The following is a 26,842-nucleotide window of genomic DNA, read 5'->3' on the forward strand; positions in this document are numbered from 1 at the left end:
CACATTTCACTGACGTTTTAATGTTTGTTATGTGGGTTTAAAAATGGAGGCAATGAACATAAAACAATAAAACCAAAAGCAAACAAAGTGTAATATTCTTTAGTTTATAAGCCTCATTTATTAGTTTATCCTACTGGATATTAGCCATAACAGATGTATTAGTTAACAGTAGTTTGATAGTCTATGACTCGGCTCAAACTAGGCAAGATCACTACATTATAGATCAGCTAAGTTACCAGCCTGAAATGGTTAATTGGTTAAATTAATAGATTAAACACTTTTAACCAAGTAAGAAGGTGTTCCTGATTTTAAAATTTATATATCATTTTAATACAAATCTTGATAACTGCACGTAGAAAATACCGTTTTAAAGGAGGCAGTTTTTCTAAGATAGCGCCTACTATGTTTCATATTAGCTTCAAGCAGAGAAATTGTGCAACCTGATTCAGGACATTTGCTTTTGTCCACATGCAACTTTAATCAATTAATTAAAATTTATTAAGTCATATGATCAAACAGCTAAGATTTGTTGACAATGGTCCCACAAAGCACTCATTTCTCCCTCTTGCTCCTCCTAATAACTAATAGAGTCCAACCCTTCACAGGGCTGGGGCTGACGGAAGTTTAGACCAAAACATCTGGAAGTCATTAGGTTGGTGAACCTGTTTCTTCCCCATGCTGGTGGAAGGAGCTTCTGAACACGCTCTTTGAGCCCCCCTCCTCCACCATCTCCTCAAAAACTCTCTTCATATTTTTACATTTTAATTCTTTCAGACGTAGTGAAATAAATCTTCAGAACAATACTACACTGTTGTGATCAATGTTAAGATCAAATCAACATCAAAATCAATGTTGCAAAAATCAAATTACATCTAAGCGTGCACCATCTGTAAACTCTGGCTCCAAAGGGACTACAGAAGCAGAAATACTTAATATATGGCATTGAAACAGGACAAAAAAAGACAGAGGTTGTAGGGCTCTTCTTACTCATAATGAAAGCCTTTCAATGAATCAAGCTCACTCCTGGCATGTTCATACCAGACAATCCAGACAGGATCTGCAGCAACATAAGCTCCAAAGAAGGCTTTCTCAGGTACTCTTTCCATTCTTCTTCTCTTTTTCTGTAAATCTAACTAGTATAGTCTCTTGTAACCAGTCACTGTGGATGATCCATTCAGGAATGCACTTTATGATCCTTGCCTTTAGAAGGTATATATAAAAATGGGGAGACACATTAATATCTCATGCATATGGTTAGGTCTCATAAGATTCAGGCTGATCGTTTTTGCATGTGATTTTTACAGGATAGCACATTGTGGGTGAATGGTAAACGCTACTGCTCAGATGACGGCCTTCTCGGTGGTGGCGCCTGCCCTGTGGAACGCCCTCCCATCCGATGTCAAGGAGATAAACAACTGTCTGACTTTTAGAAGACATCTGAAGGCAGCCCTGTTTGGGGAGGTTTTTAATGTTTGATGTTTTATCATGTTTTTTAATATTCTGTTGGGAGCTGGGTTTCTGGGGAAACCCAGCCAGATAGGCGGGGTATGTATAAACAAACAAAAAACATTATTATTATTATTATTATTATTATTATTATTATTATTATTATTATTAATCATCTGCCTTTTTTAGGGTGGCAGTGAGAAAGGTGCAATGGGAGTTTCTAGGCCAGCTGTCTATTAAGCATCCATGCAGAGACGCTCGCACAAAAACTTGTGCTGAAGTTATAGGACATTGCCTATTTATCGTGCAATGCACCTTGCATCTGCTTGCTCAGTCCACAAGCTGGCAAGGGGTTGGGATGTGGCAGATTGTCCACCATTTCACTCCCTAGCCCCCTTACCCATTTAGGATTGCACTCCTAATTTTCATTGGGGGATAAGTCCCACTGGACACAGTGGGACTGACTTTGGAATAGGCATGGATAGGATTGGGCAAGAAATAATGTTATTGAAGAATAGTCTTCAAAAGCCACCAGGAGCCCCTAGATGTTGGTGATGGGGAACCCTAGCCATCTCCTTCATCTGATTAAAGTTTGCAGTTCAATTACCAAGAATTCATGAGATAAGGATCCACATGTCTCGTCCCCAAATGTGACACACTCCAACGATTGTCTAGCAAAGTCTTCTGCTGACTTCATGAAGAGATTGGTCTTTGCCCAGTTGGTCATTGGAGTAGAGACACCCAAAGGAGTCAAAGCCTAAACCAAGAAACAAACACAACAGCAGCAGCAACCTTTTCACAATCTTGAATGCTTTGTACATTATAGGAGGCTTAAATGACAATTAGTGGAAAAAGGCATCTCCTAGGATGGACTAAAGGAGAGGAATGGACATGTTTCGCATAATTAAGAAGAAAGAATAGAAAATGGCAAAAACATCCAAGGTCTCCCGGTATCTCATCTATGCAGACGATTTAGATTTATTGTAAAAGCAGAGAGATATAAATTACCTGTATGATAATTCCCTTTCCTTTATATTCTGCTTGAAGCACTTTGGAAAACATACATACAAAAGCCTAGACAGACAAAATTAAATACATGTTAGTGTTTTGCACTTTAATTAATTGCCGAAACATCAAGAATCCCATCCCCACCCCCCCCAAACACTCTGATTTATCTTTCTTATCACTAGAGATAGAAGGATTTGTTAATTTTGGATATCCCAGTTTCTAATTTTTCCAATCTTAAATCCAGTTTGCTGGATCCATTTCTACAGCAAATTTGTGAATTTTCTTTTTTTAAAAATCCTGATGAAAATTCATCAGCATTTTAGTGTGACTTTCTCCTAATAAACACAAGTTTTGCAAGTCATGCTTCCTCATATAGCACGATTTTGTAGTTTTTAAATGAATACTGTATATTCCTTTATATGCACACTTTTACCTAATATGTGCATTTCTGTAAACATTAGTTAGATGGAGAGCTGCATTGCCAAATTCGGATCAATGCAAATTTCAAAGGCTACATGGTGTTAAATGCTATGATTTGGGGTGATTTGTGATATGGAGGAAGAATATAAGCTGCAAAGGAATTTCTGGGTAGTCTGGCCAAACTAGGGCCGTTAAGAGAGCCACTGTGGGTCATGACCACAGACTGGAGTATCTACTCTGAAGGAGGCAAAGGGCTTCTGGGAAGAAGAAAGGGGAAGAAACAAACCAGAAGCTTTCTTATTAGGAATTTTAGGTCCAGAAATACCAAAAGAGCAGAAAAAACTGTTTATGTACTCTACGACAGCTGCGCGGATGTTGCTAGCCCAAAGATGGAAGAGAAGAATGGTTGCAAAGATGATGGGCTATGCCAAAAATGACCAGAAAGATCAGAGATGAAGAAGATAATAAATTTAATAAAGAATGGGGGAAATTTATAAGTTACTTAAAAGAACACTGTAAACATTGGCCGGATTCTAAAAAACACACCTGCAATGTAACAAGACCTATGGTGAGAACTGAGTTTTAAGGAAGTATGGAGAACATTATAAGATGCAGTTGGAAAAGAATAACCAGGGAAACTATGGAGGGGTGGAGGGGAGTCGAGGAATTTGGAGAATAATACATGTACATGATTATGACTTATTTGTGATGCTAACTGTTAAAACTAAAAATGAATAAAAATATTTTTTTGAAGAAAGGGGAAAAAAGGGTGAAATCCATCTTGGCAAGGGAGAAGGACAGACTGCCTGCGATGCTTTGGGCCATGCTGTAAGATCTGGAACCCCTCCATGCAGACTGAGGGTGAAATAGGCGAATAAACCTTATTTCTTAAAGTGCAAGAGTCTCCACTGTGTCTTCTATTCTCCAAAGGGACACAGATCCTGTGTTGATGCCTGTGATCCCATGTGCTCTGGACACTGCTTGGCAGTGGGCTTTTGTAATAATACGTTTTGTTTCCTCTGTAGGTTGACGAGCATGCAGAAGAGAATCTTTTCTCCTTGTGGCACCCAGACTGTGGAACTCACTTTTCCCTCAGAGATCTAGCAGATCCCCTACCTGATGGTGTTTAGACACCTAGCAAAACAGTTTTATTACAGCATGCCCACAGTATATGAGCAGTGTTTGGGTGTTTATTCCTATCTTAGCTTCTTCTAATGTGCTGCTCGTACTGTCTCTACATCCTGTTGCTCTGAGCTGCCTCAGGTGACCCATTAATGGGATGGAAAGGCAGACAGGTAACCCCCACACACATATTTACATAAATATACGTGTGTTAGAGTGTGGAGAATTCGGTTTGAGGTGCGTCTCCTCCCTTTCACAGAACTGCACTTCTCAGGGGACATTCCAAGGCCCATGTGAAGATGCTGAAAATCACGCCAGGGACCTTCTGCCTGCAAATCATAGGCTTTACCCATGAGTTGCTACCTTGCCTTTGCTTCCAGTAGATCCTACTTCCACTGGAGATAAGGACAGCAGGCTGCTGCTGTAATTTCAATTTCCTTCTGGTCCCATAAATCCTAGAACGACGCAGAAAATGTCTAAAGCAAGCACAGAATTCTTACCTTAGAGGCAGAATAGACTGCATATAACGGACAGACGAAGGTGGCTACGGCAGAAGAGACGTTCAGAATCAGTCCCTTTTGTCTGAAAAACAACATGACATAAAACTTGCAATGTAAACACTCTTTCGTTTTGTAACCTAATGTTAAACATACCAAGGGCTTCCCATAAAAGGTAATGGTAAAGGACCCCTGAATGGTTAAGTCCAGTCAAAGGCGACTATGGAGTTGTGGTGCTCATCTCGCTTTCAGGCCAAGGAAGCCTATGTTTGTCCACAGTGATCATGATGTTCTCCAGGGAGACATGCCCCTGCTTGCACCAAGTAACACAACTGGGTTCTGGAAGTTAAACCAAAGTTCATTCCAGTTCGAAAGCTTCTTCTTGGTTTTTTCCTGTTTGTTTGTTTGTTTTTTAAAATCTTGAACATAAGAAAGAGGTTTACCTTGACACCATCTGTTTCAAAATCATCCGTGTCATCTAAAAATATATATATACATGAATAAAACAACAACAACAATTTATTTATACCCCACCCATCTGGCTGGGTTTCCCCACCACTCTGGGTTGCTTGCAACAAAATATAATAATTTATACGAGCCAGAGCATTAATACAGAGTAGGCCATCTGGAATGTGCTATGTACCAAACTCCACAGCTCAACATTTCATGCAAATCCACCAAATTCGCACTTCCTAAAACAATACTTTAGCCAAAACACAGCTATCCTTTGGAATCCAGGCTTCTCTGAATTTTGTGATCCAGTTCCCCAACCAAAAAACTGCGTACAAAAGTGAATATATTTGGGGACAGGTTGTAATTTGTAAGCAATTTTCCCAATATAAATATATATATTTAATGTTATATTTGCTAATCTGTGCCTTTTTATTAACATTTCCCGTGTTAAACACATTCTTAGCACATTTTTGGGTTGGAGAACTGCATCGCAAAATTTGGAGAAGTACCATTTTCAAAGCATATCTGCCTTTCGGTTCATGTATCATTTTGGGAAGTGGAAATCAGGTAGGTTCGCATTAAACTGTGAACTGAACGGAATGTTCCTTCATCTTCGTGGCTCAGACAAGGCTTTCTAAGAATGACAAGCATTCCGTTCAAATGTTGCACTTTTGTTCTGGCAGGCACACAACCTGCAACATGTCTCCATAAAGTGTGAAGCAGCCCACAGCAACCACAATTCAGTTTGGTCCTCAAAAACTCCTCCAGGATCTTTTCAGTGAATATGAAACATAGCTATCACCAGCTATCCACATTGTGTGAGGAAAACATCTTTGACCACAGCCGAGATGTCTGTGAAATCTCCCAACCCCCCAAAAAATATCTTTATTTTCCACACATGCATAGCTATTGTGTGGTACATACCTTGGTGACAGAGAAAATGTTGCAGTTGATGAGGTCCTATAGGGAATAAAAAGTAGATTACATGAGAGGCTGACTGATCTGGTGGGGAGAAAGAGTTCCAGAAAGTTCAATTGCACATACAGTGGTACCTCAGGTTACATACGCTTCAAGGTTACATACGCTTCAGGTTACATACTCCACTAACCCAGAAATAGTGCTTCAGGTTAAGAACTTTGCTTCAGGTTGAGAACAGAAATTGTGTTCCGGCGGTGCGGCAGCAGCAGGAGGCCCCATTAGCTAAAGTGGTGCTTCAGGTTAAGAACAGTTTCAGGTTAAGTACAGACCTCCGGAACGAATTAAGTACTTAACCCGAGGTACCACTGTAATGTCTAAAACGGGAATGGAGCGCGTTTGGTGCTGCAAGCGCTGTTGAATTTCATCTCCTGTATTCTCCTACCGTTGGCCATCTGGCTGGAGCAGGACAGGGGTTGAAGTTCAACAACATCTGGCGGGCCACAGGAAAGAAAGGAAACATTTAAGGATGAATAAAGGTTGTCTGTGGCCAAACATGCCTTTTAATATAATGTGGAAGAAAAAGAATGAATTTGTTTGCATGGGGCCACCCCACCAATAGGGATGAGGCGCCCTGCCTCAAATAACAGGCTTTGGGAGACCATTAAATGGGCCACAAAGTGTCAGATATAGCTTATTTATAAAAAAAAACAAAAACCCAATACTCTCTCTGTGCATGGGGGGGGGGGGTATTTTCTACCTTGGATATCAAGATGTTGTGGGCCATTTTTCCATCTGCAGAACCATCTTTTGAGCTATGTAGTATCAAGAATGGGATGATTGTTGCACAGTGAAACATCGGCTGCCCAGAGTGGCTGGGGAAACCCAGCCAGATGGGCAAGGTATAAATAATAAATTGTTATTGTTCTTGTTGTTGTTGTTAGATGCACAGTGAAGATGCACTTGATTTATTCCCCAGTGATTAGGGCCAGCGGCGGAGCAAGCCAATTGTGGTGTAGTGGTTAAGAGCGGTAGATTCATAATCTGGTGAACCGGGTTCGATTCCCCGCTCCTCCACATGCAGCTGCTGGGTGACCTTGGGCCAGTCACACTTCTCTGAAGTCTCTCAGCCCCACTCACCTCACAGGGTGTTTGTTGTGGGGGAGGAAGGGAAAGGAGATTGTTAGCTGCTTTGAGACTCCTTAGGGTAGTGATAAAGTGGGATATCAAATCCAAACTCTTTAAATTGGGTGCCTGGGACGGCAGCATGCCCTGCGCCCTGGGCAGGGGCAGCCACCTGTGGGGCGGGGTGAGCCGGGGCAGAACATCCCGCGGGGCCTCCGCAGTCTGTTTGCCTTCTCCCACTCAGCTGCCCTACAGCTGAGGGGGAGTGGCGAGTGGACCATTTGGGCAGCACGGAGCCTGCGGGCGCCCAAGCAACTACGTCACTCCCAGGAGAGCTGCGTGGCTCAGGCGTGCTGCAGGCCCCGCGGTGAGTGCCGCCCGTCATTTTGTCACCCCCCTCAGCGGTGACACCCGGGGTGGCCCGCCCCTACTGCACCCCCTTCGTCCGCCCCTGATTAGGGTGGCCATGTGTCCCACTTTGAGCGTTGACCAGTACACATCTGGTTTAAAGTGAAGGAATAATCAGGTCGCACAGGCACGGCTGAAACAGGAAGCAGCTCAACTCTCCGTGTTTTACTGCGTGCAAAACTGCATGGTCACCGCACCCTCCCCTCGCTAAAGTTACTGTAATCTAAGCAGAAAAGATATAAATCTGGCTAGTAAATATAAGGCAGGACACTGTCTGCTAGATCAAAACAGCTACTCGCTGGGACCAGTGAGATTTATAATATAGCCCTATTCATGTTTGTTCAGAAGCAAGTCCCATAGTTTTCATTGAGACTTACTCCCCGTAGGTGTGCATAGGATGGCAGCCTCAATTTTGCTTTCTCTGTTATGTTCAGGCCATCATAAAGTTGGGCAATATAGATTAATTCTACTGCATTTTCCCATTCCCTTCCCTTATGCTTGCAGGTTTTTTTCCTATGGATTCTGCAGAGACTTTATCATTTCTGCACTATGGTCTTCAGGGAAATAAAGGAAGGTTTAAGGGCTTTGGCTAAAAATAGCTGGTCCAGTAACTCTGTGGAAATGTCATATTCTAGGGGGAGTCCATCTGGTGCCCTTCAAATGTTGCTGGACCACAATTCCCATCATCCCTGTTCACCGGCCATTCAGGCTGGGGTTGATGGAAATTTGCATCTAAGAACACCTGGAGGAACTTGCGATACCGGCTATACTTGCTCTGTTCAGATCAAATGTAACTTGATTGAAATTAATTCAATGAACAATAAATGTTGTTGTTTAGTCGTTTAGTCGTGTCCGACTCTTCGTGACCCCATGGATCAGAGCAAGCCAGGCACTCCTGTCTTCCACTGCCTCCCACAGCTTGGTCAAACTCATGTCCATAGCTTCGAGAACACAGTCCAACCATCTTGTCCTCTGTCGTCCCCTTCTCCTTGTGCCCTCAATCTTTCCCAACATCATGGTCTTTTCCAGGGAGTCTTCTCTTCTCATGAGGTGGCCAAAGTATTGGAGCCTCAGCTTCAGGATCTGTCCTTCCAGTGAGCACTCAGGGCTGATTTCCTTCAGAATGGATAGGTTTGATCTTCTTGCAGTCCATGGGACTCTCAAGAGTCTCCTCCAGCACCAGAATTCAAAAGCATCAATTCTTCGGCGATCAGCTTTCTTTATGGTCCAGCTCTCACTTCCATACATCACTACCCTTGTCTACCATCACTACCCTCATGGATCAGTGCCTTGTCGTGGCGAAGGGGCTTGAATAACTCAGAGAAGCTATGAGCTATGCTGTGCAGGGCCACCCAAGATGGACAGGTCATAGTGGAGAGTTTTGACCAAACGTGATCCACCTGGAGCAGGAACCGGCAAGCCACTCCAGTATCCCTGCCAAGAAAACTCCATGGACAAAGACAATAATAAATAAATAAACTAATTTCTCCGTTCCATATGAAAGGAAATTGTGGGCCTTCTGAGCAGTTGCTTTCAAGAGCACAAACATAGAATAATCCTTACCCCGTCATTCTCTGGTCCATTAAGAAAACGGGTTGGAGAGGGGCGAGGAAGCATTCCAACGTTGTTAACTAATAAACAGAAACACAGTGAGTCACACAACTAGTTGGCACAACTACTTAGACCAGTTGCTGCTGGTTTAACCTGGTGCCTTCCAGATGTTTTGGACTAAAGGACGCCTGGACGGTTAAGTCTAGGCAAAGGCGACTATGGGGTTGTAGCGCTCATCTTGCTTTTCAGGCCAAGGGAGCTGGTGTTTGTCCACAGACAGCTTTCTGGGTCATGTGGCCAGCATGACTAAACTGCTTCTGGTGCAATGGGACACCGTGATGGAAGCCAGAGCGCATGGAAGCGTCGTTTACCTTCCCACTGCAGCGGTACCTATTTAGCCACTCGCGTTTCTGTGCTAAGTTGGCAAAAGCTGGGACGGAGCAATGGGAGCTCACCCCACCGTGCGGATTTGAACCGCCGACCTTCCAATCGGAAGCCCAAGAGGCTCAGTGGTGGTGCTGTGTTTGGGACTACATCTACCTGGGACTGATAGGAGTTGTAGTCCAAAGCATCTGGAAGGCACCATTAGTAAAAGTTGCCTTAAACTGAGCTACTGTGAAGGCATGGCATCTGTTGAACTCATTCAGAAGATAATAGGCCCTTTAAACATAATACAAAATTGACCCCAGATCAGCCACTTGTAGGTCTGATGAGGGCCAGTTTGACACAATACAATTTCAATAACTATGAGAGAAGAGTTTGTTTTATTTACATATTTGTTGCCTTTATCCCACCTTTGTCCCCTTCCAAAGGAGCTCAACGTGTTCCTGGTGTTCCTCCCTTTCCATTTTATCCTCACAACAACCCTGAGAGGAAGGTTAGGCTGAGAGGCGGTGACTGACCCAAGGTCACCCAGTGAGCTTCAAGATGGCTGAGTGGGGATTAGGAACCCTGGTCTCCCAGGTCCTAGTCCGACAATCTAACCCAGGCATAGGCAAACTCCGGCCCTCCAGATGTTTGGGACTACAATTCCCATCATCCCTGACCACTGGTCCTGTTAGCTAAGGATGATGGGAATTGTAGTCTCAAACATCTGGAGGGCCGGAGTTTGCCTATGCCTGATCTAACCACTACACCACACTGCCTCACTGCAACCCAAAAGGAACTCTTGAAAAGCGCTATTGGAAACTTTACCCAAAATTCCAATTTCTAATCCTTGAAGACCATCTTCAATGTCATTGTACACGTTCCTTCTGGTAAAGTCAGCTTGTATAATTTTCACTTTTCTCCCTGTGGACTGCTCTGCATTTGGGGGGAGAGAAAGAGAGTCATTTTTGTGCTCTTTAAGAATTTCCTTGGCTACTGCTAAGACAGCAATGCATTTAGGCAATATGCTAGGTCAATGGTTCTCAAAGGTGTCTCCTCCTCCCAAGACCTCTTGAATATTGTTGGGGGTCTCAGCTTTCTATAAAGCAAAACACATACATAAGTCATGTTTTAGCAACGCTTTCCCTTAAGCACAGGCAGAACCACCAAAACTACAGTAGTGCTGTATCATGAAAATCGCAGGCCCTAGGCCAGGATATTGACAAGGGATTCTTTAACTGGTGATTTTAAAGGGGAAAATTAGTAGACTGTAGCAAAACTGTATTATGGAAATCACAAGACTTAGGCCATAGTCTTGAGAGCATCACGGCCCTGCTCAAAACGACCCCTTATTGCCATCATCATAAATAAACAAAGTCAAGTGCAGGATGGAGTAGAAATATTACCGAGTATGTTTTTCTGTGAAACTCTTTAATGAAACAAGGTCACAGTTTGAAAACCTGCGTGCTGGATCCTGCCTTACACCAAAGCAATGGCTCCAACTATTGCACCAGCACAAGAGCTCTTAAATTTAATTCTACATATGTACAGCCAGCTCACAACTTCAAATGCTCTGTCAAGTCTGGATCAACTTTTATTTGCCAGCAAAATGGGTTGTCGGGTTGGGCTGTTAGATACAACATACACTTTCCTGGCAAAGGAGAATCTGGGATGCCCCACACTCCATGCAGCAAAGGTTTTTTCCTAGTCAGGCTATCGCCTAATTAAATAATTCCTAGTTGATTAATAAAATGAATTTTACAGGGCACTTCTAAGCCTGTTTATACAGCAAAATGTCCCACTGAATTCAAAGGTACTTCCTCCTGCACACTTAGCAAGTATGCTTCGGATTACAGTGGTACCTCGGGTTGCATATGCTTCAGGTTACAGACTCCGCTAACCCAGAAATAGTATATCGGGTTAAGAACTTTGCTTCAGGATGAGAACAGAAATCGTGCAGCGGCAGCGCAGCAGCAGCAGGAGGCCCTATTAGCTAAACTGGCACTTCAGGTTAAGAACAGTTTCAGGTTAAGAACAGACCTCCAGAACGAATTAAGTACTTAACCCGAGGTACCACTGTACAACCTAAGGCATAAAGATATCAAGTGATAACTTTTTCACATATTAGATACTTACCAATTTCAGAGGCTACCTTCTGCATTTTTGTTAGTGTTCTGCTAATCAAAACAATATTTAATCCACGTCTGGCGAGCTATGGAAGCAAGTCGTAAATATATTAGTATTTCAGGAATGATTGGGCTGCACTGATATGGCAGAAGCTACCCAGATGCTTGTTGCATTTGTTGCAAACTGCAGAGGATACACAAGTTCAGCTGAAAGGAAGCAATTGCTTTCCAGTCGTGCAATGCAGGTCAGAGTGAACTGGGAAATTCTGACTCCTAGTGGCAAAAGTATTGAAATGCTAATAAAGGGTGAGATTATGAGCACCATTCAAGGTGCTCATTCACTGTCTCTATCTCCTGGTGGGATTCAATCACGTGCTGGCAAATTCAGGCTGAACAATTATAGTGGACTGGGAAGTTTCATGTAACCAAAAGATGAAACTTTTTGCAAGAAGGGAAATGATGGGGACCTGAACAGGAAGACACAGAACACTTGCTCTGATCAATGGCTTCTAATCTTCCCGCAAACAAATCAGGTGAATGCTTTAAATAGCCAACATCATCTAATCTTCCTGCAAACAAATCAGGATAAATGCACAATAAGCAGGTCATAAGGAAGTTCCCTAACTCACTTCTTTACATTCTCTAACCTTCCCTCTCCTCTGTAGTATAAAAACTGGGAACCAAATAAGACAAGACTGGGGTGGGTGTGAGAAGTACAAGATATCACTCTTAAAATACTTGAAATAGTGTCACATAAAGATAAAGGTAAAGGGACCCCTGACCATTAGGTGCAGTCGTGGCCGACTCTGGGGTTGCGGCGCTCATCTCGCTTTATTGGCCGAGGGAGCCGGCGTACAGCTTCCGGGTCATGGGGCCAGCATGACTAAGCTGCTTCTGGCGAACCAGAGCAGCGCACAGAAACGCCGTTTACCTTCCCACCAGAGTGGTACCTATTTATCTACTTGTGCTGGTGTGCTTTCGAACTGCTAGGTTGGCAGGAGCAGGGACCGAGCAACGGGAGCTCACCCCGTCGTGGGGATTTGAACCGCCGACCTTCTGATTGGCAAGTCCTAGGCTCTGTGGTTTAACAGGGCAAAGACTTCTTCTCTGCTGCCCTAGAGAGCAGGACTAGATGAAATAAGTTTAAATTACAGGAAGGTGGGTTTTAGTTGAACACTAGGAGTAAATGAATGCAGGCCAATTATGGGACCATTTGTTTATTTGGAAATAATACCACAGGAGGCGGTGTTCAGTAAAAAACACACACATTTAAATTCAAAACAACAACTCATAAGCAATTAAATATACCAATAATAAAAAAACCCACAATAGGCAGATGAAGATGATGGACTATATGGAACTTGCCGAACTGACTGGGAGACTCCGAGACCAGAGAGAAGAGATGGTGGAAGAAGACTAGAAGAAGTTTAAGGAATATTTGAAAAAAATATGTTAATATTTAAATCTTTGAATAGCTTTGGAAGTGGATATAGGCTGTAGGGTTAGAAGCAGAAGAAAGTGTATTTTAAAATAGTATTATTTGTGATAAAATGTGAAGTTATTTTAAGTTTGATTTAAAAAAAGATGGTTAGAAACTATGATATATGTAAACTGCTAAAGATGAAGTAAAATGAAAATCAGATAGGTGGGACTTGGGGAAGCCCACTTAACAATGTTTAGAAAAATAAGGATATGACAAGAATTTGTTTGTATTGGAGTTTTTTTGTGTTCTTTATTTGTGTTATAAAATGAATAAAACAATTTTGGGGGGGGAAACAAAATAAAAACAACCTATCTCAATTATAGCAGTCAGGAATCATTCAAGTGGGATCAGGCCAAAGTAAGTTTGAGTAAGTAAGTTGCATTTTAAACAGCCGGCAGGAGCTCACCACAGTTGGTCCCCAATGTGTCTGGGTGGAGAGACAAGCTCTCCTTCCCTGGAAGTCTTCAATTAGATGCTGGACAGCATCTCTTTGGGATGATTTGGTTCCAAGACTTCTTGCATCCGACAGCAGGATAGACTAAGTGGTCCACAAGGCCTCCACCCCAAACTCTATGATTCTCTGATGTGTCCACACAGGGGCGAAGGAAGGAGAACCGGCACCCGGGGCGGGGGCGGGGCAAAGTGCCCACCGGTGCATGCACACACAATGTACGTATAGCACATGCGCACGTGCCGCTACTACCACGTGTGGCGATCACACAGGGTCCCAGGGCGTTTCACCGTCTATTGATCCCTGTGCCACCACTTTATTTCTCACTGCCACCACCCAGGCCCTACCTGGTACAGTACTGAGTCCAGTCAGGGTTAAATTGGAACATAAACTTCTGTTTATTTATTGCAGTTTAACAAGTGTGTGGTTTCATAAACGGTATCGGTCAATTACATTCATGGGGAGCCTATCCAGACCTATAACTTCTGCTACCTGCTCTCACCTCTCAGATATTTACTTGTCTTCCAAGCCCCTAACTGTTCCTGACTCAGCCTATTTCGTTACACTAACTCAACCTACCCACAACTCTAGCCCAATTCACTCCCACTCCAACCAACCACCCAACTCCCAACGAACTCCTAACGAACTCATCCCTTTGCCCCTCCCAGAGCTGGTTTTATAGTCCCTCTGACTCCACCCCTGGGTTCTGATTGGGTAACCTGTTTAACTATTTCACCTCCAGCACTCTCATATGTTAACGTCACGCCACGCATGCCGCTACATACAGTGCATGCATGCACACAGTACGCACAGTGGTGGGATCCTCTGCTCGCGGCAGCAGCGGCGGCAGAGGGATCCCACCGCCATCCGTACGGGGCAGGCATGCACGGTATATAGCGGCGCGGATACCGCCGCCGTCCATATGGCACATGTGTGCAGCCCGCATGTGCGGTATGTACAGCACACGCGCATGTGCCACTCGGCGGTTTGCTGACGGCACCACTCGAGCGCTGAATAGACGGTGGCGGAGGGTGCTGCCGTGAGCGGAGGATCCTTCGCACGCAGCTGCAGCGGTGCGATGGCGGTGGCTTGTGCTGCCGCGCCCGGGGACGGTGGGACGAGCCCCTTGCGGGGTGCCTTCTTGTCACCCCTCCTCAGAGATTGCACCCGGGGTGGACCGCCCTCCCACCCCCTTCCTCCACCACTGTGTCCACATCAGTCTGACCCTTATGTTTCCCTCCCCTTATGGTTTTGATCTATGGGCTACTATTAAAACGAGGCTGCATTTTAAATTATATTTTAACCTGTATTTTAAATTGGTTTATTTTTAATTTTTATTTTTAATTGTAATTTTACTGGTGCTAGCCGCTCTGAGCCTGGCTCTGGCCTTGGAGAGCGGAGTATAAATAAAAATTTATTATTATTATTATTTCTTATAGAAGCTTCTCTCTTCCTGCCTCTTCAATACATCAGTGTTATGCACAATGCAATCCCCTTGCTCCAAAGACTGTTGGTTCCATGTTGCAGGAGCTTTGGGATAACATTTCCCCTGATTTCCTTTGTGAAGCACCATGGGGAGGCTGCAAAGAATGACTTTCTGTAGCAGACAGTCCCTGAGCTGGCTTGAGCACTAAGCTGTTCATCCCATGGAATTCCACCATCATGTTGCTGTGCCCTTAATTCCCATACATCGAGGGAGCTTCCCACATAGCCACATGCACTCTCCTGTCCCTTGGATAAATATAGTTTTACAGGACTGTAAGGGTTGCTGTGAGAAACTAAGGTCCGCTGGCCAGAACTCCTCTGACATGATTTTATATCTCCTCACAGACACAGATAAGTATGTGACCTGGCGTGTAGCACTCTTTGCAACTGCCGCTAGGAAAATTAGAGCAAATTAGAGCAAAAAGATAGCCACCAACTGTAAAGGAGATGAATTTATTTGACCCTATCGACATCAAGCTATATTCTATCTTTATCACCAAACTCCGAATATAATTGCACATTGTACTAATTAATATTATTTTTTAATATATTAGTGACCATGTGACGATTTTAGCCTATAAATTTTATTGTTTAATTTCTTAACCTGTATATTAAGGTACTCTTATAGCTCTGTTTACAGTAGGTAATAATAATAATAATAATAATAATAATAATAATAATAATAATAATAATTTATTATTTATACCCCACCCATCTGGTGGCTGGGCTTCCCCAGCCATTCTGGGCGGTTTCCAAAAAAATATTAAAATACTGTCTTGATCATATAAATGTTTTACGTTTTTTGTATTAATCCAGCATATTTTAATTGTTGAATGATTCTTGTGTATATTGCGGCAGCCTTTGGCTATGTGCAATAAACTAACTGACTGACTGACTGTGAGAAACATGTATGCAAAGCCCTATGAATAGTCCAAAACGTGACATAAATGCAAAGAGATTCTGTACATGTTTATCATACCTCAAAGGAATAGGCTTTTCCAATCCCATCGCCAGATCCTGTGATTACTAAATAATGAGACAATAAAGACAGTATGTGATCTTTAGTTGGCTTGTTATTTCTTGCATTTCAAACACTGCGATTCCACGTGATTTTTTTTTTTTGGCATCCCAGTCTCATTGATGGAGAAATGCAGAGACAGCATCCATTGAGATATTGCTGGGCAATAGCTCCCATCATCTCTGACCATCGGTTTGGATGTTGGTGGGTTTCAATTATATAAAATTGTGCCCCCCCCCTAAACGACCTATATGCAGGGATTTGTTTGCTTTTTAGGCAGGGTGGAATCTAGACATATATAAAAAATGCTGTGAAAATGCTTTTTTAAAAAAAGTTTTGAAAAATATATTGAATTTGCCATAGCTCACCATCGCCATCTAGTCTCACATTTGTATAATGCACTTTACAACACACTTATTTGCGAGTTCCCTTACCTTTTAAAAATTAAACAATTGTTATTTTTGGTAATGGATATACAGTGGTACCTCGCGTTAAGTACTTAATTCGTTCCGGAGGTCCGTTCCTAACCTGAAACTGTTCTTAACCTGAAGCACCACTTTAGCTAATGGGGCCTCCCACTCCCGTCGCACGATTTCTGTTCTCATCCTGAAAAAAAGTTCTTAACCCGAGGTAATATTTCTGGATTAGTGGAGTCTGTAACTTGAAGCATATGTAACCCGAGGTACCACTGTACATACCCCCAGTGCCTGAGCCAAAAATCCCCTATATCTGTAATCAATAAAGTTGTGGCCATTTCTAATCCAGATCACTGTCTGGGTGTGGGTGTGTGGCAGCACTGTGACTGGGCCCACAACAAACAAACAAACAAACAAACAAACATTTTGGTGAGTTCCTCCCTTTTCCTCCCAGAAGAAAAGCACTGCATATGTATGTGTACAAGCTACTCAACTCCTCACATGAACAGAACACATACTTCTAAATATGGGTTCTACAGGAAAGGGTTTAGGGCAGCACTATATATTTTGGAGGTCACTATATATTTGGAGGTCCCAGGTCGCAAGGATGTTAGATTGGTCTCAACTAGGGCCAGGGCCTTTTCAGCACTGGCCCCGATCTGGTGGAACACTCTGTCCCAAGACACCAGGGCCCTGCAGGACTTGACATCTTTCTGCTGGGCCTGCAAGACAGAGCTGTTCCACCTGGCCTTTGGTTTGGACTCAGTCTGACCCTTATGTTCCCTCCCCTTATGGTTTTGGTCTATGGGCTACTTTTAAAATGAGGTTGCATTTTAAATTGCATTTTAACCTGTATTTTAAATTGGTCCCCCCCCCCATTATGGTTTTACTTTAATTTTACTGGTGTTAGCCGCCCTGAGCCCAGCTCTGGCCGGGGAGGGTGGGGTATAAATTATTATTATTATTATTATTATTATTATTATTATTATTATTAAGGAAATGGTAAGAAGTATGACTAGAAATGGGACGGGACGCGGGTGGCGCTGTGGGTAAAACCTCAGCGCCTAGGACTTGCCGATCGCATGGTCAGCGGTTCGAATCCCCGCGGCGGGGTGAGCTCCCGCTGTTCAGTCCCAGCTCCTGCCCACCTAGCAGTCCGAAAGCACCCTTAAGTGCAAGTAGATAAATAGGTACCGCTTTCTAGCGGGAAGGTAAACGGTGTTCTGTGTGCTGCGCTGGTGCTGGCTCGCCAGACGCAGCTTCGTCACGCTGACCACGTGACCCGGAAGTGTCTCCGGACAGCGCTGGCCCCCGGCCTCTAGAGTGAGATGAGCGCACAACCCTAGAGTCTGTCAAGACTGGCCCGTACGGGCAGGGGTACCTTTACCTTTACCTTTATGACTAGAAAACTTGTGAGTTTTAAACTAAATTGGGAAACAGATTTTAATTATGATACGTATTGAGAACAGAATGTGGACCAATAGACTAATCAAACAACTTTCTGTAAGGGTGAGGGAACTCGCTCTCAAAATAAACCGCAAGTCTCTCTTTCATGTTTTACCTCCAGGCTAGTGCTCCAGATTGCTAGCAGGGATGTGGGTCCTCTTGAACTCACTTCCATTTATGGGGGGGGGGGCATGTCTACTAGTTAAAGTCTTTGGTTTAAATTAGCAGGCATGTCCAAAGTCCATTTCGGGGGCCTAAACCAGCCCGCCAGTCGACTTAATCCGGCCCCCGTGGCAGTATATGTCCTGGGGTAAAATCCTAAAAAAAGCTGAACAACTTTGGGGTAAAACTGTAAAACTCTTTAATCCTAAATTAAATCAACAACTTTGGTCGGCCCTAACGCATGTTCACTTCATCAAATCTGGCCCTCTTTGGAAAAAGCACCCCTGGAAGTTTTTGAAGAAATCTCTAAAATTATTAAGGAACCTATTCAATTCACCCCACAATTGGTACTCCTCTCTTTATTTGAGGAGGGTAATCATGACATAAAAGCAAAATAAAAAAACTGCTTCTCTTATTCGCAGCAGCAGGTCTCTCAATTGTACAAAAATGGAAAACTTTGTCTAACCTCTGTGTTTCTTCTTGGTTGAAAAATGTTTGGAATATTCCTCTTCTGCAAAATATTCCATGGCATGTGAGAGCTTTCTTGGACGTTTGGAATGTGTGATTCTCATTTTTTCAAAACCCCAAGGACAAAATTATTTATCTGGTGTTTGTTGGCACCCTTGACAAAAGCTGTGCAACATGTCCATGTCCATGACCTCTTTTCACTTTGTTATATTTTGTGTTTTACTTTTGGGGACTCTTTACTTTTTTGTTTCTTTGGAAAATCACTGAAAATTATTATTTTTTAAACTACTTTTACTCAGAGTAGATGTATTGAAATTAACAAACACGACTAAGTTAGGTCCATCCATTTCTTTGGAGCTGCTTTGCATAAAGGTTTACAAAGCATCCATTATCTTAGCATCCAAGCCCATGGGTTTGTTTTTATTTTAAATTATCAGTTTGTAGTCACATCACTGAGCAGGAGATCTCTCTATTCACTCATAAAAAATGATAATGGCCGGAGAACTTAGGTTTGTAAATCGTATTAAGATGATGTGAGTTAGGAAGCTGCCGCAGGCAAACCAGTCATTGCCATAGGCAAAAGTAATTCTCATTGCTGTCCTGCATGTGTCTGTTCCAAAACAAGCTCCACTGAGTTTACTGGAGCTTAAAGGTAAAGGTACTGTAAAGGGACCCCTGGCCATTAGGTCCAGTCGTGGCCGACTCTGGGGTTGCGGCGCTCATCTCGTTTTACTGGCCGAGGGAGCCGGCGTACAGCTGGTCATGTGGCCAGCATGACTAAGCCGCTTCTGGTGAACCAGAGCAGCGCACGGAAACGCCGTTTACCTTCCCGCCAGAGCGGTCCCTATTTATCTACTTGCACTTAGGGGTGCTTTCAAACTGCTAGGTGGGCAGGAGCTGGGACCGAACAACGGGAGTTCACCCCGCCGCGGGGATTCGAACCGCCGACCTTACGATCAGCAAGTCCTAGGCACTGAGGTTTTACCCACAGCACCACCCGCGTCCCCTTACTGGAGCTTACTTCCAGATAAATTTGTGTAGGACTGCAGCCTGAATTTCTTTGTATTTCAAAAAGATTGAAGTTGCATATTAACGCTTCTCTTTTTTTTTATAATAAATTTTTATTAGTTTTCCATAAATAAAGAATAAACAAAACAAAAACATAGACATAAACAAACAAAAACATGACTTCCCCATACCACCCCTTTCCTGCATTCTTGTTTCAAGATTTTTTAGCAACCCTCTGATCTTAACTTAAATATATTTCATGTATTTAACTTCAGTTAATTATTAATACAACTGTAGTTCTTTATCTCTTATAACTCTGAGCCCCTAATTTTCCAAATTACAACAGTTTTTAAGATAAACTTTGAATTTGTTCCAGTCTTCATCCACCGCCTCTTTCCCCCGGTCTCGAATATTAACGCTTCTCAGTTACATAACTGCATTTAAAAAAACATTTCAAGGGTGCATGTGTCAATATTATAATATGTTTTTTGCGTTGAATATATGCTATATGGAAATTTACGGACCTAATAGGTATCTAAAGCCATTTGCACATCACAAAATATGTATTTTATCGAAGTAATTGTTGAACTAAAATACAATTAAGAAGAAGTACAGTGGTACCTCTGGATGTGAATGGGATCTGTTCCGGAGCCCCGTTCGTATCCTGAAGCGAATGCAACCCACGTCTGTGCGTGTGTGGGTCACGATTTGCCTCTTCCGCACATGCGCGTGACATCATTTTGAGCGTCTGCACATGTGTGAGTGACAAAACCCTTAAGTAACGCGTTCCGTTACTTCTGGGTCGCCGCGGAGCGCAACCCGAAAATGCTCAACCCGAAGCTACTTCAACCCGACGTATGACTGTATATTAATAATGAAAGAATTATTAAGTGATTCTTAAAATGATTGGTGGCCTATTACTTACATCATAGGAGCCTAGACAACACAAAACACTGTTGCTGTATGTAAGTTTTATTTTATTTGTTTTTTATCTTATATCTTGGAAATGTACATCCAGGTTTTTTCCTTTAAATTTTTTTGGGGCCCCCAAGAGACTGGGGCCCTAAGCTATAGCTTGTTTAGCTTATACAGTGGTACCTCGGGTTACAAACACCTCGGGTTACAAACACTTTGGGTTACAGACTCCGCTAACCCGGAAGTAGTACCTCGGGTTAAGAACTTTACCTCAGGATGAGAACAGAAATCGCGCGCCAGTAGCACGGCGGCAGCGGGAGGCCCCACTAGCTAAAGTGGTACCTCAGGTTAAGAATGGTTTCAGGTTAAGAACAGACCTCCGGAACGAATTAAGTTCGTAACCAGAGGTACCACTATACGTAAATCCGGCACTGCCCATGAACCTTTGAAGATTGAGAGCTAGTGTCGTGGTTAGAGGATTGGAATAGGTCCATCTAGATTCCAGTTCAATACTTCCCACTCTGACTGGCATCAACTCTCCAGGATTGCAGACAAGAGTCTTTCTTAGCCCCGTTTGGTGATGCCACAACCTGGGACCTTTTGTGTTGCAAAGCTGGTGCCCACTGAGTTGATCCCCTGCTCCCATCCCTACACATCAGTTCACATTTCCCCAGAAATAAAAATATGAGGAAAAGTTGCTTTACCTGCCCATTCTCCCATTGACCGAAAAAAAGACTCAGGCACAGTCCTCCATACAAGCGGAGAGAAATATTTCAAAAGCCGAACGCATTTCACCAGGAAAACGAGACAAGTGATGCCTCCAAGGCAAGCGAGGAACTGCTGCAGGAATTCACCCATGATGAACCGATGCTGTGGGGCTCAGACAAGATACTGCCACTGTCTCTCTTCTGATGCACTGCTACTTTTCCCTCTGGTAAAAGGAAGAAGAAGCCTGTCTAATCATAAACGTGTGAGTCATGTGAATTTTTTTTACCCATAGAGATCATAGAATAACTTTCTTGGCCCAGATCATAACTTTCTTGCATGGAGAGATGCTCATTCTCAGAGCACATTGTGGTCAGGGTCAGGCCAGCTGGTTTGCAGGATGATGTTGCCTTTGGCTCTCTGCTGTCTGTTGCCGAGATAAAAGATGTTCCGGAACATAACCCCCCTAAGGATACAATATGCCTACTCCTAGTTAAGATACTCACATACGGGTACCGAAATCACAGTCGTCTGTTATTCCAGACCTGGAATAAATCTCATTTCCAGCATCTGGGCTTTTCTCTCCGGGTTCCAGTGGTGCTCTCCTAGTTTTGTGGTTGGTCCCTGTGACAGGACCACTTAACCAGCTCTTGAATGAACAGCGCAATTTTGTACACTCTTAGTTGGCTCTGCCCTTGAATCCAGTCTGGAAGCCGAAACTAGTAAACAATGTAGCAGCCAGATTTCTCACAGGAGCAGGTCATTGGCAAGATGTTATTCTCCTGTTGAGAGAGCTACAATGGCAACCAATCTGCTATCAGGCCAGGGGCCTGTGTTAATTCACAATGACTTAAATAACTTGCACCCAAGGTTATTTAAGAACCACCTCATTCCTTACATTCTGTCTCAGTCACTGAAGTCTTCTGATGGGGGACTGTTTGTGGTCTCACATGCCCCTGAAGTCTGGCTGGCCTTTACTTCACTTCACTTCACTTCACTTAACTTCACTTCACTGCCTGGTGGAGGGGCTGAACCACTAGTATGGCAGGCTGTGTCTTGTGGTACCCCTTGCTAATAGAAGTTCAGCAAGAGTCATACCTTTCTCTTTTTACATGTCTTCTAAAAACTATATTTATTAGGCAGGCTTTCTGAATCTCTGTTTCTTTGCCAACCCTCTCTCACTGATGTCTTTGATTTTTATTTTGTAATAGGGTGCTTTTAGCCTTATAGGAAAGTGCAGTGCATACAATTTTAAAATAAATACTCAAATGTAAATCTCACTGATTTCAGTGGGGCTAATTCTCAGCCATTTTGCTGTCGTTTAACTGTGTGATGGTTTGTTTTGCCTTTGGGCAAAAAAGTGGTCTAAACCACTGAGCCTCTTGGGCTTGCTGATCAGAAGGTCGGTGGTTCGAAAGCATGTCAGCGCAAGTAGATAAATAGGTACCACTGCAGTGGGAAGGTAAACGGCGTTTCCGTGTGCTCTAGCTTCCATTATGGTGTCCCATTGCACCAGAAGCAGTTTAGTCATGCTGGCCACATGACCCGGAAAGCTGTCTGAGGACAAACGCTGGCTCCCTCGGCCTGAAAGCAAGATGAGCGCCGCACCCCACAGTCACCTTTGACTGGACTTTAGCTTTAGCTTTGCCTTTAGGACAAAGGACTCATTACATGAAGGCACAAGGATTCATCACCAACCCTGGTGGCTGAGACCATCCAGGATCTAGAATGACCATCACAAGCCAGTTATTATGCAACCCCCTGAGGTTCCCATATGGACCTCCTGCCGGCATTAGAAACAGCAGAACAGCAACCAGTTCCTTGAGAAAGAAAAGCTATAGCATTGAGCAGAGGCTGGAGGCACAAGACACTTTCTTTGACCATTGTTGACTGCTGGAAAAACCTGCTTTATCTCAAAGTACCTTGAAAGCATGTGCATAATGTGGGCTGAATCGTGCATGTTTTTAGTGCTTACTACCACCAATCACGGGTGGGGACTGGGTGGCGCTGTGGGTAAAAGCCTCAGCGCCTAGGACTTGCCGATCGAAAGGTTGACGGTTCGAATCCCTGCGGTGGGGTGCACTCCCGTTGCTCGGTCCCAGCGCCTGCCAACCTAGCAGTTCGAAAGCACCCCCGGGTGCAAGTAGATAAATAGGGACCGCTTACTAGCGGGAAGGCAAACGGCGTTTCCGTGTGCTGCGCTGGCTCGCCAGATGCAGCTTTGTCACGCTGGCCACGTGACCCGGAAGTTTCTCTGGACAGCGCTGGCCTCTTGAGTGAGATGGGCGCACAACCCTAGAGTCTGTCAAGACTGGCCCGTATGGGCAGGGGTACCTTTACCTTTACCTTGAAAGCATGTGCTTGAGGGGGTGTGTGTGGGAAATGGTAACTGAATCTAACACTCTATGCTAGAGCTTTCCAAACTGTGTTGGCCGCAGGGTGTAGGTGTGTTGCGCAAATGCTCCCCACGCTCTTCCTGGGGCTGGAAAGGGGTTAGTTTAACCTCTGGTTTGTCAGCAATACTGAATTATTGTGTTGCGAAATGATGCATGCCTGCAAAGTATGTCGCCAACATGAAAAGTTTAGAAAGTTCTGCTCTACGACCTACTCCCATACCCATATCAGCAGTGCTAGGCATTGTCAGTTGCAGCCCAAGCTCCCGAATCGAGCATTCAACCTGGGGAATCTCAAGTGCAAAGCTCCATTACTAGGTCAGGGTAAATAGATTTTGGGGGTAAGTCAGTTTTGATGAGATTGGCACAGGGTTAAGAGTCAAGCTTCCTCTCACTGCATTGTAGCCCCAATCCAATTCCATCCTTTTCTTTGGGTGCTCATGAGGTGCAGTGAGGCTGTGATCTCAGGCGGGAATCTGGAAAGGTGTTGATTAAAAATGAGACTGCTCATGGTAGACTTAGGATCATAGAACAGAGTTGGACCACAAGGGTCATTTAGTCCAACTCCTGAACCTGCCTGAAGGCTCATAAAAGCACAAGGGAAAAGGGACAAGGAGGGGAGAGGCCAGGGCAGGGATCAAACTCAGGTACAGTGGTACCTTGGGTTACATACGCTTCAGGTTACATACCCTTCAGGTTACACACTCCGCTAACCCAGAAATAGTGCTTCAGGTTAAGAACTTTGCTTCAGGATAAGAACAGAAATCGGGCTCCAGCGGCGCGGCAGCAGCAGGAGGCCCCATTAGCTAAAGTGGTGCTTCAGGTAAAGAACAGTTTCAGGTTAAGAACGGAACGAATTAAGTACTTAACCTGAGGTACCACTGTACCACCTTTTAAACAGTTATTCTTATAATGAACAGTTGGAATTAGGAGGTAGCTAATTTCTTCTGCTGAGGCAGACAAAAGATATCTTATTATTGTCAACATATGCATTCTTATGTATACAGTGGTACCTCAGGTTACATACGCTCCAGGTTACATACGCTCCAGGTTACATACACTTCAGGTTACAGACTCTGCTAACCCAGAAATAGTGCTTCAGGTTAAGAACTTTGCTTCAGAATGAGAACAGAAATCTTGCTCCGGCGGCGCAGCAGGAGGCCCCATTAGCTAAAGTGGTGCTTCAGGTTAAGAACAGTTTCAGGTTAAGAACGGACCTCCGGAACGAATTAAGTACTTAACCTGAGGTACCACTGTACCCTATTATGGCTGGAGAACTGTATTGCAAAATTCAGAGAAGATCACATTTCAAAGGACGGCTGTGTTTGGGTTCTCATATTGCTTCCGCAAAAATGCAGATTTGCATAACTGTCAATGTTTCCCTTTTTTAAAGGGAAATTCCCTTATTCTGAATAGGATTCCTCGCAAGAAAAGGGAAAGGTTGACAGCTATGGATTTGGTTGGTCTGCCTTTAAATGTGAACTAAATCGAATTTACCCCCCAATGCTACTTGATCTGCTTAGTAAAATCCAGCACCAATTTTTCACTCACCCAGGGTTGTGCTTCCACTGGGAAATCAAGGCACAATGGAGTCTGCAGATATGGTTTATTCACACATACAGTACCTGTGATTCTATGATATACACCTGAGTTGATGGAGAGTTCTGCCCACTTCCTGCTCCTTCCTGTGTTGTAAGAAGGCACCCTCTCTTCCCGTGGTGACATCGTGGCCCCTGTTACCCTGGCAGCTTCTCCCTCTGTGCCTGACACAACCTTCGACCTGGTTGAGGACTTCCATCGAGCGGCTGGCTATCATCCCCATCGTTTCGACCCACCGCCACCAGGATGGCCTCATGAGGAGGTTAGCTGGCATTGCTCTCAGCCAAGTCCAGGAACCTGTGAGTTTGCTCAAATTCTGACCCTCCCCGAAGGCAGAAGACATTATGGGGAGTCTGACTGGCCTGCCAAATTAATTACAATACGAAATGTAGCTTGACTTACATGCCACTTACTCAGCAGTGGGCCACAGTAAACAGCGCACTTGCTAGCAGCTCAGAGGAAGCTACCTGAGAACAAACTCTCACCCGTCACATTCCCTCACCCTTCCTTTCTTCAGTTGGAGGCAAAAGGTGCCAGGGAAACCTGTCACACCCATATCTGATAAGCAGCAGCCTATCATGACAGAGGCGGGGAACATTTAATCACATTGAAGTTTAACTTTTATAGGCTAAGGTTCAAAGGGTGCTGCATCTATCAGGAACGTGGAAACGAGAGGAATTTGAAAGTGCCCTTCTCAAACAAAAATGCCCCTTGCTTCCTCCATAGACTTAATTTGAAACGAAGGGAGAGGTCTTTTAAAGGGTGCAAAATGCGTCTGGCCTGTCTAACTAGATTCTAGTCGTAGGCTTTATCCACAAGAACTGTTTCAAGCTCACGCTCAGCAACACCCCAAGAATTCTGGGAAATGTAGTCTGTTAAGGGTGCTGGGAATGGTAGCTTCGTGAGGGGGTAAACTACAGTTCCCAGGATTCTTTGGGGGGGGGGTTACTTTAAATGTGCTTGAGAGGTATGGTGTTCACAGCCATAGACCGCATTTGAAATACCACATGTTGCTAATACTTTCAGAAAATAAACCCTCCCATCCACAGGGAGAAAGGGTAGTATAAAAGTCCTTTGACCTGTGAAAGTTGGGCTCAGGTGATGAAACAGTGTCTGGGTACCACTTTAGATTGGAGGTGTGAAGAGTCCCATATGTTGGTGCTGACCTTTAAAGCCCTAAAAGGCTTTAATAAAATTAAAATGTGTCCGCAAGAACAGAAAGGTTGGTGGTATTTGCCTTAAGTGAATTCAACTTTCCTTTTTACATTATAATCCTGCATTTAATATATTCTTCTTCTTTTTAGATGCCAGGCTTTTAGAAGCTGGTGGGTTAAGTAATTTTAATGATGTTGTTACTTATGGAATTTATGGAAATTATTTTAATGTTTCTGTTTATTGTGTACAGTACTATCTATTACCCTAGATTTGTAAACCACCCTGTGACCATTTTTGGTGAGATATAGATTCCCCAATAAATAAAGATGCCATAGCTCTTTAGAAATTGTATGAATTTTGAATTATTGATCTCAGCAGTTGATTGGTCACATGGAACTTTAGGTCAGATATACAAAATATTAACAGAATTGCTATAAAGCAAGATGGCAAGCAGATTTGTCTATTCAAATACTGACAGACAAATGGTATTTGATTTGGAAGCTCTTAAAGGAACGTTCTGTACGGATTTGACAGGATGGTACCTGACTCCTGCCAGGTTGAGTAAAATATTTTTGAGGGCCAGTGACCCATGAGGGAGATGTGGAACTTCTGATGCAAACATGTTTCACGTCATGTGGGCATACTGAGCAATCAGATTTTGGGAATTTGTGCTGACAGAAATAACAAGCATCCTGGGCTAT

The 26,842-nt window shown here is 43.7% G+C and overlaps 1 protein-coding gene across 6 annotated transcripts; it reads right to left on the minus strand.

Moving 5' to 3' along the window:
- Positions 1-90: 90 nt before the first annotated feature.
- HSD17B3 (hydroxysteroid 17-beta dehydrogenase 3) lies at positions 91-25,545 on the minus strand. 6 transcript variants are annotated; one of them, XM_077936025.1, is made up of 12 exons: positions 25,400-25,545; positions 20,994-21,220; positions 15,836-15,882; positions 11,448-11,523; positions 10,140-10,247; positions 8,958-9,025; positions 5,871-5,906; positions 4,937-4,971; positions 4,497-4,578; positions 2,455-2,520; positions 2,054-2,203; positions 91-1,200 (listed from the first exon to the last, which is right to left on the minus strand). In XM_077936025.1, the coding sequence occupies exons 2-12, from the start codon at positions 21,145-21,147 to the stop codon at positions 1,090-1,092; spliced, it is 933 nt and encodes a 310-aa protein (XP_077792151.1). In that variant the 5' UTR covers positions 21,148-21,220; positions 25,400-25,545; the 3' UTR covers positions 91-1,089. The 6 variants fall into 6 exon arrangements, with proteins under 6 accessions (XP_077792151.1, XP_077792149.1, XP_077792154.1 ...); XM_077936023.1 differs by having other exon boundaries at positions 25,389-25,545; XM_077936028.1 differs by lacking the exon at positions 25,400-25,545 and adding an exon at positions 25,034-25,365.
- Positions 25,546-26,842: the final 1,297 nt, after the last annotated feature.

This window comes from Podarcis muralis, chromosome 11 (genome assembly GCF_964188315.1).
Source record: "Podarcis muralis chromosome 11, rPodMur119.hap1.1, whole genome shotgun sequence".
NCBI lineage: Eukaryota > Metazoa > Chordata > Lepidosauria > Squamata > Lacertidae > Podarcis > Podarcis muralis.

Excerpts from the sequence above, each read along its gene's own strand:
- HSD17B3 (XM_077936025.1), bottom strand. The coding sequence starts at position 21,147 with ATGGGTGAATTCCTGCAGCAGTTCCTCGCTTGCCTTGGAGGCATCACT. Across the intron at positions 11,524-15,835 it reads GAAAAGCCTATTCCTTTGAG|CTCGCCAGACGTGGATTAAA; the intron begins GTATGATAAACA and ends TTGCTTCCATAG. Across the intron at positions 9,026-10,139 it reads ATTAGAAATTGGAATTTTGG|TTAACAACGTTGGAATGCTT; the intron begins GTAAAGTTTCCA and ends TCTGTTTATTAG.